Source organism: Brachycentrus maculatus, unplaced genomic scaffold, assembly GCF_059751285.1.
Source record: "Brachycentrus maculatus isolate JH-2025_06_01 unplaced genomic scaffold, ASM5975128v1 h1tg000042l, whole genome shotgun sequence".
In the NCBI taxonomy this organism is placed as follows: domain Eukaryota; kingdom Metazoa; phylum Arthropoda; class Insecta; order Trichoptera; family Brachycentridae; genus Brachycentrus; species Brachycentrus maculatus.
This window is the reverse complement of record NW_028280796.1, coordinates 613,422-633,548: the sequence shown is the minus strand read 5'-3', so window position 1 is coordinate 633,548 and position 20,127 is coordinate 613,422. Positions and strand designations below refer to the sequence as shown.

The 20,127-nt window shown below is 29.3% G+C and overlaps 1 protein-coding gene across 1 annotated transcript in view; it reads left to right on the top strand.

The window, feature by feature from the left end:
- The first annotated feature begins 394 nt into the window (after positions 1–394).
- Positions 395–20,127, top strand: part of LOC148312351 (protein cortex-like) — a 283,504-nt gene continuing 263,771 nt past the window's right edge. Inside the window, exon 1 of the mRNA XM_088277437.1 lies at positions 395–748. Coding sequence (XP_088133563.1) covers positions 698–748 — 51 coding nt within the window. The 5' untranslated portion in view covers positions 395–697. The remainder of the gene's footprint in view (positions 749–20,127) is intronic.

Here is a 20,127-nt window from a genome sequence, read left to right as displayed (position 1 = left end):
CGACTATGAAACGGGTATCGCGGATTTGGTTTCCGCCAATTACAAAATGAATTAAAGATTTTTTTCCAATTATTCTATGTATGTATTTCTGATATATCTTTCACGTTTACTTTACCTATCTTTCCATCCTACCTACATACAGACAAGCCTCTAAAAATAGAGTTTGTTTCTGTTTAAAAAAATACTGAATAAATTAAAGCGTAAGTATAATATGTAAGTATTTCTGCCAAAATACCAAGGCAACAGAATGTTGCAAACGGTGTTTTAGATTGACGAATTAAAAAAAGGTGACAATAATATTTGTTTGTCTTTGTTGCCTTTTATGACGAAATCCTCAGTACAACATTGTCGTTCGCGGAGTCTCCACTTTTTTAAAATTATTTTGTGAAATAAAATCGATATTAATTATATTATAAATAGACAATAAAATGTTTTGGTTCGCGATGTTATTTTACGAAGTTATGAATTTTTATGTAATTATTATCAATTCTGTGATTATATCATATTACGTTTTTATAAAATTACTCATTTGAAATCATTTATATGAATTACGTTTATCATAAAAGTGTTAAGACTTGTGAGTGATAGCTTTAATTTTATATTTTCATGTTTATTTGAATATCATACAATTGTGTTACCGTTATATTTTGATTAGGTATTTTTATTTTATTTTTAATAGTGTGTGGTAGTGTTCAAGATGGATGAACGATTAGTTTTTGGTCGTAGCAGAACAAATGTTCGGAGACAGGTGAGAGATATTTTAGTTTTTAATTTGTAAATTTTATTATTATTATTTATTTATTATTATTGTTGCTAAAGAATTAGGCGCATTTTAGATATGACGAATTTCTCATACTGTAATCGTCATCATTACATAAGATTGCGCCATTTAAAATAAAGTTTTGCAATTATTAACATCTAGGTACCCACCGATGAAAAATAATAACGTTTATAAAACTGATATCAGTACAACTGAAACCACGTTTTGAAAAAGGTATTTTTTAATCATTCGCAAAATTAAAGTTTTATTCTTATAAGTTTTAAGTTTTGTACTGACTAATTTGTCAAAAAATTATAATTATTATTTATTTATCAATTATTATTGTTGCTAAAGAATTAGGTGCGTTTTAGATATGACGAATTTAACATACCGCAACCGTCATCATTACGTAAGATTGCGCCATTTAAAATAAAGTTTTGCAAATATTAACATCTAGGTACCCACCCTGGAAAATAATAACGTTTATAAAACTGATATCAGTACAACTGAAACCACGTTTTGAAAAAGGTATTTTTTAATCATTTACAAAATTAAAGTGTCATTATAATAAGCTTTAAGTTTTGTACTAACATTTCTTGGTGGAACTACATTTTATATTATAAAATAACATCTATGTTATTTTTTCCATATTAATTTTATTTGACCATTAACCGGGTTTCGTCGTGACCGATATCATCAGCAAATGTCGGTTACGACGAAACCCGGTTGCGGGTCAAAAAAAAATTCACGTGGAAAAAATTACATAATTGTTATTTTATTGTGTAAAAAAGTATCAAAACATGCCTCAACATGTGTTTGATACTTTTTTTCCGTCACCTCAAAATTTTATTTTTAAATATGATACTTTCGAAGAATACACTTGTATATCACAGCATAGGCAATATATTCATATTACTCTAAGTGATTAAAAGAAATAATAACTACTACATTCATGATATAGTACTATAAACTTGACTACAAAGCTTTCTGTCACCTAACTCAAAATGAACAATATCCGCTATAGGCGCTTCTAGTAAGTGAGTGGCAGAGCTACACTTGTTAATATAATGTGCTTCTCCAATAACGTAGAGCTACATTTCCGATATAATTTCTTTGATCCATGATTCGTTAATTATTTCCCAACCGCAGCTCTCATTGTAGTTATAATGAAAGAAGCAATAATTTCTGATCGTGTGCCCTACAATACATTGTTTTCCGGCGATTGTCCCGAGCAGGTTAGTCGGGTAACTCAAGTGCCCCTCGGACATCATTGTAAATTGTAACTCACATTACAATTATTGTAACTTATTGTGTATCAAGTTGTAATCATTGTAACTTGACCGACTGAGCTGTGCTCACGATTTCCTCGTTTAGGATAGCCAAAGCGACGTTGTAACGAATTACTGGGATAGGATTATTAACTTTTATGTGTAATCACTGTTTGACGACTTAACTTTACCCATGTATTTTGTATAAAGCTTAATGATATGATTTCAAACAACTAGCTCACCGAAAACGATTTCGGTTATGTGCGGCGTTAACGTTTTTCAATAAAAAATATAAATGTATACAAGTTTTGTTCTCGACACACAACATACCGCAATTGAGGACTCATCCCCTTTCTCTGCTTAAAAGAAACAGCTCATTTTGATTTCGGTCTCATCTTTGACAAAAGAGCAGTCTACCCGAGAAGGCTCTCTCTAAACTAGCAGCCTTGGCATCTATGTGCAAAATGAAAATAAATGGGGGAAAAAGGCTTGAATTTGATAGATTGGACAATAATGACGCTGAATTATTACATAGATTTTTGACACGGCTTGAGTTTAATAGTAGGCAGATTCTGATTGATTTGGTCACGCCAAGCCTAACTTGTCCATCCAAATACTTTTTTAGTCATTCCTTATCTCTCAGCATTAGCTCCACATGCCCAAACCATTTATAGAGCTATAAATATATGTTATTAACATGAGAATTAGACAGTAGAATACAGTAAATCAAGGGGATACAGTCCCCCATATGCCAGGTGTACATTGGGGACTGCATCTACCGTGCCGTGACTCTAATGGACTGATTTGTTGATTTTCAGATTATTTTGTTCCCGATACATTATAGTTATTATATGCTTTGAATTATTTAATAATTAAATTTTTAATATGATTCGCAGACACAGCATACTTTACACAGGGTTTAGTATTATCTCGTTGTATAAAAGGTTTTTTTTTTAAATCTTGGTGAATACCTCACCAATAAAGAATGGGCAGGCTCGTGGCTCGATAAAGAAGAATGGTAAATAATATGAGGAGTGGGAGCCACAATGGCTGGTAGAAAAGTAGGAGGGTTTAAGCTCTTATCTCCAGCATATCACCGCGGGCCATAATAGATCTGAGAGTATCAGATCGCTTCAGAATAGAGAAGCTGCATGGTTCAAAAACTAATCGGTAGATTGTATAACATAATAATACAATAATGCATCATCGATTTACCGGTATAAATGTATATGTATGTATATATATATATATATATATATATATATATATATATATATATATATATATATATATATATATATATATATATATATATATATATATATATATATATTTATATATTTATATATATAAATATATATATATATATATATTTATATATATATATATATATATATATATATATATATATATATATATATATATATATATATATATATACATGTATATATAGCATCTGAGACGAAGCATGTATCGTTTTTTACGAAAGAAGGTCTTAGAATTCCAGGGCATACGATATGGCATTTGGCTGGCATAAGTGTTCACTTTACACGAGTGTGTAACGTTCACCAATCTGCCCATTACTGAACATGCATATTGCATTAAATTAAGATGCATACTTGCAATGATGTTGGATTTCTTTCCGGAATATTCCCTAATTCGAAATGAATTTCACCAATGTCCCATTGGAAAAAGCTACACCATATAATTCTTCACTAATGCAACCACCATCAGCCAAAATTCCATATATTTTTTCAATTACAACTAAGATACGAAAGTATGTTATAATAATCTTAGGGTGAATGTTTCAGTGTCTGTTTTTTTTTACCCAATGTGGTCTAAGTTTTCAATCTGACAGTGTCATTCAAATAACTATAAACTCGGTTAATAATACTCGGATTCCTTACGGAAGTTAATGCTTTAACTTCGTACTACAGATAACTTTAACTTTATTCCTATCTAGTAAAATAACAAGAAATTAAATGTTTTTTTTATTATTTCTAATTATTATTTTTTATTAATTTTCTTTTCGGTTGCATTAACTTCCTGAAAATACTGATCAATAACTGGTTTCAAAATACCAAAGTCTTTAGAAATAAAAGTCAAGAAGTAAACAGTTTTGTACACTGTGTAGTTAAACTTCTGTTTGAAATCTCACGCCGGATCTCGCATATAGGTACTGCTACATCGGTTCTAAAAATTAATGTGGTTTTAACTTTAACGAAAAATATACAAAAATTACGTTTTATTATAACGTATTTATTATTATAATTACGTATGATTAATATTATTGATACGTTTATTATTATTTACCTATTTAACTTTAATATTTTTCCTGTAAATTGGTTTGATAAATTAGTAAAGAAAAAAAATTAAAACAAAATACATAATAGCAAATTTCATTACACATGTTTATTGATTAGTCATTCACTACACATATTTATTAAAACAAAATACTTATTTTTTTATTATTTATCTTATAATAATTTTTATATCTATCTATCTATCTATCTATCTGATTCTGACAGTTAATAATATTATCGGAAGTCTTTTGTTTAATTCTGAGCGACGCATGCGGCATCTGGTGGTAGAACTGTTTTATGTAGGTACTTTTTGTAAGTACTTAATAAAATGTATAGGTAGGTACCTAGGTATTTTATTACATCTCCCCCCTTGGGGATGAAAATTCATAGTAAAATTTTCACTCGTCCTCCGGATCATCTTCTTGTAGTTAAGGGACTGGTATAAGTTTAGTGATATGATAAAGTTTTTTTTTTTTTTTTTTTCTTTCTTTCTTTCTTTTTTCCTTCTTTTTTTCTTTCTTGTTTTTTTTTTCTTCCTTTTTTTCCGTTTTTTTTTTCTTTCTTTTTTTTTGTATTTTTTTTTCTTCTTGACCCTTTTAAAGTAGACACAGTTTTTTTTTAATCCATTTGTTTTTTTCTTTTGAATTCCTTCATTTTTATTCTGATCTCTTAAAGTATCTTCTAATTTAACCAAATTTATAACTTTTAATTGTTCATCTGCATTTTCATTCGAGTTTAATACTGGATTCCTGCTTAGACAATCTACTTCGAAATTCTTCTTTCCTGGAGTATATTTTATTTTATATTTTGTAGAAATTTTTTCCACATTATTTTTATTTTCATTTTTCAAGCACTGTTTTTGTGTTATTTGTATGTCTTCATTTTTATTCTGATCTTTTAAAATATCTTCTAATTTAACCAAATTTACAACTTTTAATTGTTCATCTGCATTTTCATTCGATTTTAATACTGGATTCCTGCTTAGACAATCTACTTCTAAATTCTTCTTTCCTGGAGTATATTTTATTTTATCTTTCGTAGAAGTTTTTTCTACTTTATTTTTATTTTCATTTAAGCACTGTTTCTGTGTTATTTGTATGTCTTCGTTTTTATTCTGATCTTTTAAAATATCTTCTAATTTAACCAAATTTACAACTTTTAATTGTTCATTTGCATTTTCTTTCGATTCTAATACTGGATTCCTGCTCATACAATCTGCTTCGAAATTCTTCTTTTCTGGAGTATGTTTTATTTTATATTTTGTAGATTTTTTTTCCACATTATTTTTATTTTCATTCTTCAAGCACTGTTTCTGTGTAATTTGTAAATCTTCATTTTTATTATTAATCTTATCATCCTCCTTTGTTTTAAACCAGCACGTTGCTTCAGAGTGATATCGAGTTCCCTTATTTAAATTTTCACAAATCTTACATGGACTTTTATCTTTAATTTTATCACTAGTTCTTAGATTTCCACGTCTTCTTTGTTTATCTTCTAATCGTTTTCTTTGATCATCTTCTAATTTTTCTCTCTCACTCCGAACATATTGTAGTAATTGTTTTAATATATCTAATGTTTCATAATCCATTTCCAATTAACAAAATTGTCGTTTTATAACGTGGTAATATTTTCCTTTTGAAAATTAAGTGTAAATAATATGTAAAGTGGGTGTATAATAATAAAATAAACAATGTGTTGCTTTGTAATTAAAGTTTATTCTTAATTTATCTTTATAATAATTTTTATATCTATCTATCTATCTATCTATCTGATTCTGACAGTTAATAATATTATCGGAAGTCTTTTGTTTAATTCTGAGCGACGCATGCGGCATCTGGTGGTAGAACTGTTTTATGTAGGTACTTTTTGTAAGTACTTAATAAAATGTATAGGTAGGTACCTAGGTATTTTATTACATATATATATATATATATATATATATATATATATATATATATATATATATATTTATATATATAAATATATATATATATAAATATATATATATATATATATATTTTTATATATATATATATATATATATATATATATATATATATATATATATATATATATATATATATATATATATATATATATATATATATATATATATATATATATATATATATATATATATATATATATATATATATATATATATATATATATATATATATATATATATATATATATATATATATATATATATATATATATATATATATATATATATATATATATATATATATATATATATATATATATATATATATATATATATATATATATATATATATATATATATATATATACATGTATATATAGCATCTGAGACGAAGCATGTATCGTTTTATACGAAAGAAGGTCTTAGAATTCCAGGGCATACGATATGGCATTTGGCTGGCATAAGTGTTCACTTTACACGAGTGTGTAACGTTCACCAATCTGCCCATTACTGAACATGCATATTGCATTAAATTAAGATGCATACTTGCAATGATGTTGGATTTCTTTCCGGAATATTCCCTAATTCGAAATGAATTTCACCAATGTCCCATTGGAAAAAGCTACACCATATAATTCTTCACTAATGCAACCACCATCAGCCAAAATTCCATATATTTTTTCAATTACAACTAAGATACGAAAGTATGTTATAATAATCTTAGGGTGAATGTTTCAGTGTCTGTTTTTTTTTACCCAATGTGTTCTAAGTTTTCAATCTGACAGTGTCATTCAAATAACTATAAACTCGGTTAATAATACTCGGATTCCTTACGGAAGTTAATGCTTTAACTTCGTACTACAGATAACTTTAACTTTATTCCTATCTAGTAAAATAACAAGAAATTAAATGTTTTTTTTATTATTTCTAATTATTATTTTTTATTAATTTTCTTTTCGGTTGCATTAACTTCCTGAAAATACTGATCAATAACTGGTTTCAAAATACCAAAGTCTTTAGAAATAAAAGTCAAGAAGTAAACAGTTTTGTACACTGTGTAGTTAAACTTCTGTTTGAAATCTCACGCCGGATCTCGCATATAGGTACTGCTACATCGGTTCTAAAAATTAATGTGGTTTTAACTTTAACGAAAAATATACAAAAATTACGTTTTATTATAACGTATTTATTATTATAATTACGTATGATTAATATTATTGATACGTTTATTATTATTTACCTATTTAACTTTAATATTTTTCCTGTAAATTGGTTTGATAAATTAGTAAAGAAAAAAAATTAAAACAAAATACATAATAGCAAATTTCATTACACATGTTTATTGATTAGTCATTCACTACACATATTTATTAAAACAAAATACTTATTTTTTTATTATTTATCAATGGCCAAATAATTTCCTTAGGTTTTTTGTTGTTGTTCAATGTCTTGTCGAGCGATAGCGCCTCTGGGAATTATAAATCTGCTGCAATCTGCCGGAAATAAAATGTTTGGAGGTAATGCACATATAAAGAAATCTGGGAATAATGGTCTGGCAAGTGTTGTTGTGTACGTCAGAGTCCTCGCTGTGCGATGGGTCGTGGCGTTGCTTGCATTTTTGGGATTTCCAAGGGCATTGCATGAGTGGACTTCCGAGGCAAATGCCGCTTAGAAACCCCAATTCTGCGGCAACTGATGCAGTTCTCGACGGTTCCTTACGCCGCATTTTCTATTTGGAATATTTAATTCAATTACCTTATATTCCATACAATCACTAGCACAAAAGACAATATTTTGAACAATTCCGAATACATATGAACATGTCCGAATTTTTCTGTACAAATATAATACATGATTTATTCGTCGAGGGATTGTTATCAAGATATGGCCCACACTAGATTATCCCTCCTGTTCCCAGCACAAATTAAAATAAAACATTTTTTATAGTTAGAAGAAACAAAAATCCACTTAATGATCTATAAACATTGTACATAATAGGCAGGTAAATAATAAATACAACTTCTATCTTAAAAAAATAAATGTCGATGAGAATTAACTTTTAATAATGTTAGTAAGGTTAGGTTTTATTATATACAAGTGTGAGTATTTATTTCCTTCTCAAAATATCTTCGTTTCTGTTGATACATGTGATATATTTGTGATAGACAGTCGATCAATAGTATTTCTACACTCAAGTTATGTAGAAGTACGGATACCTGAATAGAGATCGAAATATTACATAAAAATATATGTTAATATTTGTTGTCCCTTGGATTTCCGTCCTCATCAGCATGCAATAATATATACAAGGCACTACTTTGAATTTGTTACTGTATAATAAATAGATTTGATAGTAAATAACATGAAACCATGATTATCACTTTGTATCCTATGATACCAGCTCAAAATGTACTAAAAGTATAAATGAAATAATAAATTATACAATAAAACATTGTATCGATGTAAATCAGCGCTTACCCGGATGTATAAGCGTATAATCTCATTTCCATCCAATGGATATATTATTTACTATTGATGGTGTTTTTCTTTCAATTACTATGCCTCGTATCGAGCTGCAGGTGCGACCGAGTTATCAAACAGCTGACCTATTACTCAATAACACGCGCAAAATAATATTACCGCGTATTCATAGTCTGCGAACAAAGATAAAGGAGGCACTCTACCCTTGGGGGTAGAAAGCCTTAAATTTATTGTTTTCTCATAAATCACACCTCCACATCGAAAAGCTCCTTTTGATTTGTGTGTTCAGTTTGCGGTGGTTGCACTAACGACTGTGAATACCTGAGCATTATTATATTTGACCACATCGAAGCTTCCGCGGTGAGCGGTTCTAGGCGGACGATTGTTGTCTGCATTAATAATAAAATATCACCTTTGGGATATTATAAACAATGAGGTAGAGAAGGTGAACCAAGAGGTATTGCTATTAAATCGTTTTATGGTCGTAAAATATCCATCGTATTTACATACCTACGTACGAGTACTTGCGGAAACTACCGCCTTACGTTCATCAGAGTTGTAATGCCATTGTTAAATAATTGATTCAATTTAGTTTTAAAAAGTTTCTTGTTTGTTAAATACATATGGAAAGACTTAGATGGTTAAATACATAAATAATAAACAATACATTATCTCAAACAACACTCTATCTGGAAATCTGTTACTTTACAGGAGAGGGCTTAGAAGATTTTTCAACGTATATTTTTTTTACTTATTAAAGGTTTTATCTGAAATTCTAAACTAGTATTATACATTCAAAAACACGATAAATAATCTATAAAATCGTTTTAAAACTTAATGCTTTGTGAAAATTAAGTAGTTAGCGTTTTAGGAGTTCAGTTCATTTCGAAAATTCCATGTAGATAGCGTCTTATACGCCTGAAAACTAGGCGTAATTTATTTTATGTATTTTTTTTGTTTGTTTAAATTTGTAGATAACGGTCAGTTGATAACATACACTAAATATCTCAAAATTGACAAAAATGTAGTTAGAGCACTTTACGCAAGGTACGTCAATTTTACAATACTTATTTAGATAACTACAATATATGAATGAAAATTGTTTATGATTTGACATGCAATCAAATACGACATGGCTGAATATTGCGATATATTTCAGATCTTCTCATTCGATTATCAGTTTGTGAATAGCTCTTTTATGAAGATTAAGTATCTTGGTATTAATGACTTTATGGATAATGGAAGCAGGTTATACAAGTTTATTTCATAATAATCAAAGTTGTTTTGACATAATTTAACTTCATAATGTACGTTTGACATAATTAAAATTATTATTATTATTTGTTTTTTTTTCTTTCACTCTCTAATTTTTAAAAAAAATTTCATTGTACAAAAAAAATTTTGAAAAACATATATGGCTGACTAAGTATTGCACCCACCACTTAGTCAAGCTGGAATAAAGAGTTATTATTATTATTTATTATTAAAAAAAGAGAGGTATGTGTTAGGGTTTGTTTGATGTTGAATACTGTAAATACTCGTTCCTTTGCTTGTATGCATTTTTCGTCAAGCTGTAAACCTTTTAACGTGTTTTGTAATACGTTAATACATGAATGTAAATGAAAAATGTAACCCACCTGGTTTACTACTAACTGCTAACTAGTAACTAGTACGATGTTACTATTTACCCTAGACACAGGATAACAAGTGATTGTTCCGCGGTGATATTAAGTCACTCGTTACATTGTATCCCATTGTTATGGCGACATCTTAGCGCGTTTGGTGCATAAAATAGGCAGATTTCATAAATTATTCAAATCCCTAAACGACATTAATAGAATCTTTAATATGGTGCCTTCCTTGTATTTTGTGTGGCCGCAAGCTCTACGTCAAGGTATACTATTTTCCTTTCCAGATATTTTAAATACTTATACCATATAATAGAAGCTTTTCGTATTTCAACGAAACAATAGAAACACTTTATTCCTAACATTGTTTTTTTTTACAATATATTACGAAGGTAAAGGTGTAATATCACAGGATCTCAAATGATAAATAGTAAAAATAAAAGAAATTTAATAATTTCATCAAGCTTGTTAATCATTATCTGTATCCAAGCTATTTAGGTAAAACTATTTAAAAAATGGTGTAATCAATTGATGTCAAATCAAAGACAAAGTCTCTCGTGAAGTCTATCGAGTTCAAGAACTGTGAATCGAGTTTAATCAATACATCTAAAAGTTCCAAGAATTTTAATAGTGTGGTTGTCAATCATGGGTAGAAATGGTGAATGTAACACGTGTGTAAAGTGATCACTTAAATTAGCGTATGACGGTCGTAAGCCCTGTAAATGCCTAGACTTCCATATTCTTCTTCATCTATTTTGAGATGTCAAAAAATAATGTAAGATATCCAACCAATTCGCTTTGCATGAACTTGGAACATTTTTAAGTTCAATAAGTACTTCATGATTATTTATGATTTAATTAACTTAGCAAAAATGTATTACTTTATTTAGATTTTAAATTGAGACTTAAAGTTTCTGTTGAGCAGCCACTTTATCGATGGTTGATTCAAAACAGTAAATTATTATTTTTTCTATTAAGAAAATTGAAACTAACTTGAATCTAAAACCTCATGGTTTTTACCTAAAATATATATACCTATAAAAAGAAAATGTAACATGAATGAAATACACTGTTGTAGTATATTATTAAACCAGTCAAATAATTATTGATATTTTTCTTGGCATTAAGAAAACTATGAAAAAAAGTATCTTTCTACTGAAGGCCACAAAACATTGATTTGAATGTAATTTGATCCCGCATGCTATATTTTAGTAATTATTCTCGATGTTTTAATGATCGAGTCTTTTTTGAGTCATTTCCCGGTTATAATGCATTGATTTATACTTTCGGCGAAATCCTTTTAATAAACACCATAAACCCAATGATAAATCATATATCTAAATGCATAGACGGTAATTAAAAAAAATACTAGCACTAGCTCTTTGTTTCCCTTTAATTTTAAATTGATTAGTTACACATTTTAAATCAACAAATTCTTGCAAACAAATCACGTATTGAAGATGGATTTACCTTTTTGAATAAACGTGCATGCTTCATATACGTTATAAATACGTTGAAACATGTTTGATCATTTACATTTTCAATTATAAAACGCATTTCCCCGTGTGACAGCTTGCCGCCATGACACCTGTGTTCGCGCATGCGCTTTTCTTCCTTTGCGGTAGTCGTGAGCCGGCTAACCCCTAGTATAATAATATCCAGTCTTATTGTTATGACAGAATTGAACCTCAAGGTATCGTATATGCCGCATATCTTTCATCTGATTACCTTATGCAGTGTTGAACTCACGATGTTTATTGTGTAGAAGGAAGTATTCTGTTTATTTCCAAAAACGTAAAAAGATCACAATCACAAGCTTAGAAATCTCTTGAATGGCGATAAAGCCTTAAAAGATAAAAGGAAAAAAATGCATATTAATAAGAAAGATTTGTAAAATTGTTTAGTTGATGAAATAATATTTGTTAATAGGTGTTTTCCGGCTTAAAATCAAAGTTAACAACATTATTATATCCGCCTTAGCAATAAATTTAAGAATTTTTAATTTCCTAAATGAAACACTGTTAATGAAAGATAGATTTTTTAATGGATGTAAGTCGTGTTGTTTTGATTCATAAATTATTAAAAAGAGAGTTGAATGATTATTCGAGTACTTTTTTTTCTTTTGAATTTTATACTTAATTTATACTAAAATACTGCGAATATTGTAGAAACATATATAAAATATGCATATTAATCCACAACTTGGAATATTGTTGTGTTTAATTTTTAATGTATTCATTTATTTGATTGTTAGATTAAAAATCTTATTTAATTAACTTTCTAGTTAAAAATTGTATACATCGCTCACTTCTTTGAACAACGTCATATATCAAAAATCGTCAATTTTCAGTTGTGCATGTTTTCGGAATGCCCAGATAATGTACTATATTTCAGCAAAAGTGGCATATTTTTACCTTATATTTACCCGCTACAGGGCAGAAAGTGTTATTTTTGCATTTTGAAGAAAAGTTATATTTTTAAACTTTAAAAACGATCTCCTGAAAAATCATGTTTTTTTAAATATATATGACGTTGTTGAAAGGAGTGAGCGATATGAGAAGCTTCGATATCATTTTAATTAATAATGGTAGTATCAGGATATTTAAACAGCTTATTTTGGCTGAATTTTTAAAATCATTTCGCACACCATATATTAAAAATAAAGAAAACTGTATTTTATTCAAATAAATGATACATATCTATAAAATAAGTTAATCGATTATAATGTTTATTTATTTTAGTTTCATATTGAATTTCTACGTTGTCATTGATTCGTGTATGCTATTTTTCAGTTTATTGTATATTTTAATCTTCGTGTAAAGGGATATTAATAGAAGCTGCATTTTATGTTTGCAAATGGGGAAAACGTACATGAATGCAAGTCAGATTTGCAGCTTTATTGCCAGCTTTGGATTCATAATGAATTTACTTGGCTGTTGATAAAAGATTAGTATATTGCTTTAGAGGAGCCTAACGACGTGTTTATTTGCCGGGAAACAAAATATATATCGCCCTGAAGTAAGATCTAACACACGCGATCCTGAAGTAGACTCCCAAGGACTTCCTCATTGTCAATTTATTATGCAAATGCGAGTGGTTGCTGACCACGCGTCACACAATGCCGTGGAATTAATTTATTTCTATTTTTATTTTTATAAAGGTTTTAGTATAAAAAATCACAATAAAAGACAAGTGTATTTTAACAAAAACTGCAGAATTTAAATACATTTTGTGCATAGTGCATAGGGCACTGTATCATATGAACGCAGTGTTATCTTGATCGTTAAGACATGAAAGAAAGGTGATCAGCCCTCCGCTTCAGATACCAGTCCAGGGTAGTATTAAATATATATTAGAGTGAAAAATAACTGATATTTAGCATAGTAATGGTCAGCACGCTCGCTGACCATTGCACTACGGAGGCGGACGGTATCAAGCAGGTAAGGTTTTAATACACAAATCATAGTGTATTTTAAACAGCATGTTACATGCAAATAATGTTTACATTACACGATTCTCCAGTAAATACATTTTTGAAATTTGCAACAATTAAAATAAATAACATTTTACATTTCAGTGCCTGAAAGTTACATTTCAATGTCAAGAAATGAGACACATGGCACATATAACTTAATAAAAGTGCCTCATTGCAAAGTTTATCATAATTTTATGATTACGGATCATTTTTTTGCTCGATTCGGTCCATTTTGTCAATTTAATCGATTGGCCGATTTGTCACTATGTCGATTGGTCATGTTGTCAAATTCGTCGATTTTTTAATGGATTTTTTTCGCTTTAAAATATTTTGAACAGTTACTAACGCGACGTTTTATAAAACGTTTGATCGCGCGGATCTTATTTAGTTCATTGTACATACAAAATAAAGTTTCCGATAGACAAAAGGAAAACATTGTACTTAATCCTTACCGGTCCAATGTCGAATCTCTTTCGACATCGATTTTTCCTTTTAGGTCCCATGTTGGATGTTATTCGACATTTTTTTCATGATTAGTATTATTCATTTAAATTCCAAGCTTACATTTTTATCACTCGTATCTATTACAACAGCATGTGGAGCAGAGGACAAAGGATTTTTTTCCAATTGGAACGTAACTGTCTACCTAGATTTTTTATTTTATTTTGGGGGACCGGAAAGGGTTAAATACTAAACGAATTTACGTATTCCACTCTCTAGATGCCATGATTAATTCGCAAAATGGATAATCGGCAGTAAACAGATCGTAATTTTTGTTCAAACTCTCGTTCGAGTGCGCCAATGGCCGGCCGGTCCGGGCTTGTGATAATGATGGCTCGGGACAGGTCTGGTGATAGTAATGGGCCAGGGAGGCTAGTGATAATAATGGTTCACTGTTAGACTAAGTCACGCAACAATGCCCGCGTATCTCTCCTCTAATGTAGGCAGTATTGTCACAAGCGAGATGACCAAACATGGCATACCGTAATAAAATTCCTTGACACTCAAGACCATGCCGCCTTCTGCTATCTTCCGCTATACTTCCTCTTTCAAATACGCACAATTTAACCTCATATTATCATTTCTTGAATGTTTTTCGCAGATACTTTGTTGCACATTTTATAAACTTTATAACATTAAAAAACTTTGTTTCAAACACTTTTTTATTTACAACATTTTGAGTGTGTCCAAATACTGGTTCACAAAATGTGGATTATCTCTATTGGATGTCTCTAGTGAAGTTCTAGTGATTCAAGAAAAAGGTTTATAAATTGGTTCATATATATAGAACTTCCAAGAATTTGAGTAGTGTGGTTGTCAATAATGGGTAGAATTGGTGAATGTTACACGTGTGTAAAGTGATCACTTAAACCAGCCTATGACGGTCGTCAGCCCCGTAAATGCCCAGACTTCTATATTCTTCTTCATCTTTGATGAGATGTCAAAAAATAACACTTTTTTATTATTAGTGCACTTTAACCTACTGGTTTTGACAAGATCCTTGTCATATTCAGGGTTTATTAAATTCTAAAACATTAAGAACATTAAAATACTCATAATTAATTACATTCCCTTGACAAAAACTTCCACACACTCCGTGAAAAATAACATTTAGGATTTTTTACGGAGCGTGTGGAAGTTTTTGGTAAGGGAATGTAATTAATTATGAGTTATTTATATATTTAAATGTTTTAGAATTTAATAAACTCTGATGATGATAAGGTTCTTGTTGAAACCAGTAGGTCAAAGTGTACTTATAATAATAAAGTGGTTAAAACAAAGTTGTTTAATTTTATAAAGCTCATATTATCACTTTATATCTAGGAATATTTCCTCTAAGACTGTACATTCTTATATATTATTTAGTCGGTATCCCATTCAGTTTCATATTGTAAAACGGTTGGAATTAAAATACTTTTTTTTGTTACATAGAATTTTCGCTGTGTTTATTAATTTATTTGATTGCTTACTAAGGATAAGAGGTGAAAAAAATCACAATTCACAGTTTTAACAGACTATTTATAAATCCTCACGATTTACTGATTTATTGGTACACTGATTTACACACTCGTAATATATAGCTGAAGTCCGAAAAATAAGGCCGATTGCTTTTATATAACTTTAATATAGCAATTATCCTAATTTTGTAGCTCGAATTCAGCTGTCAAATTAACACCTAAAAATAGGTGAAGTCCGAAAAATGGCCAACAGCTATTACTAAATCTCTACTCGTTAGCCTCTGTCGATAACACATGTGATTGGAAAAAATGAGTACCTCCGTTCGAATCCGTGAGCTAGGGGTTATACTTGTGATAATTATTTCCAATGAAACATATGTGAAAACTTTTCAAATTTTTGATTAAACAAGGTTATTGGATTGAATTCTACTTTCATTAAAATATATGCAATGATGTTTACTGTAAAGCGTTTCGTCTTATCAAGACATTATTAAACTGACTAAAAATAATTACAAAATTGTCCTTAACTAACAATATTAGCTATTATTTAATATTATTTGGTCTAGGGGTACATATAATGGTGGGTACTTCAGTAATGTGGATTTCTATGAAAGCTAAGATAAGTAATGTAATACCCATTATTATATGTACTTCTAGACCTAATAATATCTAAAAATAGCAATTGTTGTTAGTAAATGGTATAAGGACATTTTGTGATAATTTTTTTCAGATTGATAATTTTTTTTATTTATTTAATTTTTTATTTTGATTTGTTCGGGAATTGTACAGCTTTACATTAAAAAAAACATATTATAAACAAAAGTTACATTAAAAATAATAAACATTACATTACATTAGCAAAAATAGTTACATTAATAAAAATAAAGCCAATCAAACAATTCCACATTTATGTTATAATAACTATTCAAAACATTCAGAGATAAAAAAGGGTATGGTATAAAAAATAGATTTTGAAGGAAGGAGAATAATATCTTAATAAGACGAAACGCGTCTCAATATACATCATCGTATATGTAAGTATATTGAAATAAAATTAAAATCCAATCCATTAACCTTGTTTAATTTTGGATATAATACCCAAAAATTTAAAATGGAATTCCACCAACTGTCTGCAGTTACAATTAATATTTGAAAACACCTTTTATATGTTAACATGTTTTCTTCACTCCTCATTAATGAACTAAGGATGGTATAATGATTGAATGAAGTTAATAAGAGAAACAAGATAAATCTTCGATTCGTCACACCGTTATATGAGAAGATGAAGTGAATAATAAGAGTCATTGTCGGATTGTGGTGCTATTGTTGGACCAATAATGAACGTTTAATGAACATAAAGGATCGATTCGGCCGCCACGATCGCAGCACGGACCAGGGCAGCAGGGAATGGTGTGATATGTAGTGCACATAGGTAATTGAATTTATAATGAGTGGATTTCTTGTACGGATATCTAAGATTTCATCATAACATTTGCTCCCAGACGAAACGAGACCACCATACCAGAGCTCGTACGAACAAAGTGGCTACTTATAATAATGTCGAGATGCCACTCGATCGGATGATTTGGTATATTTTTATTGAAACTTATTGATGGCATTCTATTGGAATTTCAGTATGTAGATGCTGGTTAGTACGAAAAGAGTTAATAAGTGATTACAAAAAACATGCATTATGTTTTACTTTTTGACAAATGTTGAAGTCAATATATATTATAGATACATTTGTTAAAAACTGAAGTGACTTGTTTCCACGGCGCACAGTGCGTTATTTTGGCAATCTAGGGGTACTTTATTATTACGCTTAAAATATACCGGTTTTAGTAGGTTTTTGGATACTATCACTTATAAAATACATGATTGAGTGAACATTTTGTATTTATCTTATAATATTTCTAGAAAGATATGATAAAATGGGTATTAAAACAACTTTCATGCTTTATGAAAAGAGGTCACAGTTAAATGTGTTTGTATTACACTTAAATGTTTTGGCAGATATTAATATTATTTAAATATTTGTTGTAGATGCATATATGCATAAAACGTCATCACCAATGTTTGTAAAAGAAAGGTATATATTCGTATATGAGGCCAGGAATTATTTGAAAATGGAGAATATTCAAGTTATGTTTTATTCAGAATCACCATTATTTAAATATTCTTCTGATTCATTAAACTCATATTTTAAGTTCTGTTTGAATAGATAAACATGATCACATGGCATCGGATAATTTAACTAATGTTTTTCGAGTAACAAAGAGTTTCAAGCACTTCTTCTTGAACCTTGGATAATCGCGCCCCAGTATGATCGTTAAGTGACTAAAGCGGAATTTCAGCTGAAATTTCGTTGATGGTGATTGCTGGAGAATTTCACAGATTCTTTCGCTTAGTAAGGTGGATATTGTTTCCTATTTATATCTATCATTTGTTGCCTTATGATATCATACTGATGGGTTTTTAGATTATTTTATAGGTAGTGCTTAATCCGCAGATAATTCGGCTTATATTTTATTGAAATTTTTTTTATTGTTAGGAAAGCAGAAGATAACTCTCTGATGAAGGCGGCAGAATCTCTTTTTCCAGTTTTTCTCAGTTTGATTACTGTGGCCAAGGACAACTCTTGTTGGGTTGTTAATTTAACATGATTTTGTATTTTTCGTTTTTTGACCTTCGATGCACACGATTCAAAAACCTTTCAAGGCCTACAAGGCTTACAAATTGAGCTACTTTTCAAAGTACTTGATAGAACTTGAGTAAAAATATTAGAAAACATAAGATTTCCTTGAATAATCTATAAAGAATTTGAACTCAAGAATTGTTTTCGAGATCTACCCGATTTATTCCACTTTTGCCCAATTTTTTGACAAACACTTCTGATTTTTTTTTAAAACTAGTCAAAATCTTAAATAACACTGAAAGCATATTAAATTGCTCCAAAATATATGCAATTATGGCTTCAACTCTCACGCGTTTCGAATCTACGACCCATATGTCAAAAATAGCCTGACGAGAAATTTACGTAGTCATTCTGAAATTGAGAAAGAAATGTATGGGTATGGCAAGTTAAGCAAAAAGTTATTATATATGCTAACAAGAATATAAGTTAAGCTTTTATAAAAATACTGTCATAGTACGGTATTTTAGGGTATGGCATACTAAAAGCCTAGTTATAATTGGAATAAACCAATTATAATTTATATTTACGAGCTATAAGTTCAACAAGACTTTGCAGGCTAATGAAATAATATTTACTCAAATAAAAACACGTACAGTATACCTTGATAAATTAATACTATAAAAATATAAACAAATATTACACATACATAACACAAATTTATAATATGATGACTCAAGCGACTGATGCACATTCGTTTAAAACCGCTCACCCCCAACGGCGCGCTGAAGCTCGGGTTTCCGATACGATTATGTATTTTTCGGAATGACTTAATTTAAAAATAATTACACAGTTTTGTAAAATGGTTTGTTTTCTATTGGAATAAAATATTTTTTTCAAAATATAAGCCATCGAAAAAAATAATAAAGTTCCGCTAGATTGCCAATATAACGCACCGTGCGGCGGCCGTTGAAAAAGATTGACATCCCTAACATAAAAGATCGAATGTACATTTTTGGCTATTTTGAGTTGAATAACTTTTATTGAAAAGGTTTTTTTTTCGAAAACAATATTCGTTTACAATTACGTAAATAGACGTTACATATACATCAGTGTTTTCTTTTTATTAAGTACAAGAACAAAAATTTCACCGAAAATAACCAAAAAAGATTTCAAAACACGAATTTAAAATGCATTTATAAGGCAGATTTTTTAAAAAACAATTATATTTTTTATTATATCGGACATCTGATTATTAACCCTATGGATAAGATGGATACTTAACGTTTATTTTCAAGATTTTGTAAATATATTGTGTAAATATATCAAAAACTAAAAACAGTTATATTCCAAAGTTTTACAATTTCGATCATGTAGTTAGTTAGGCAGTGTCATCCTTTGCGACTAGTCTTCTTTAAAAAAATACATAAAACAACATTTTTACCCAGAATATTCAGAATGTTGAGAAAAAGCCAAGCAGTCTGATGAGTGGTCTTGGCTTGTCTTGGGACTTAGCAGGCCAGTAGATACAAATAATATAAAACCCACTAAACCGCCAAGGCCCAGAACAAACCAGACGAAAAATCTGAAACGTGCTCACAAATCGAATACAAGAAAAAATGTCACTGAATATTGTATAAAAATAAAGGTTTCTTGTTTTCATTTGACTTATTT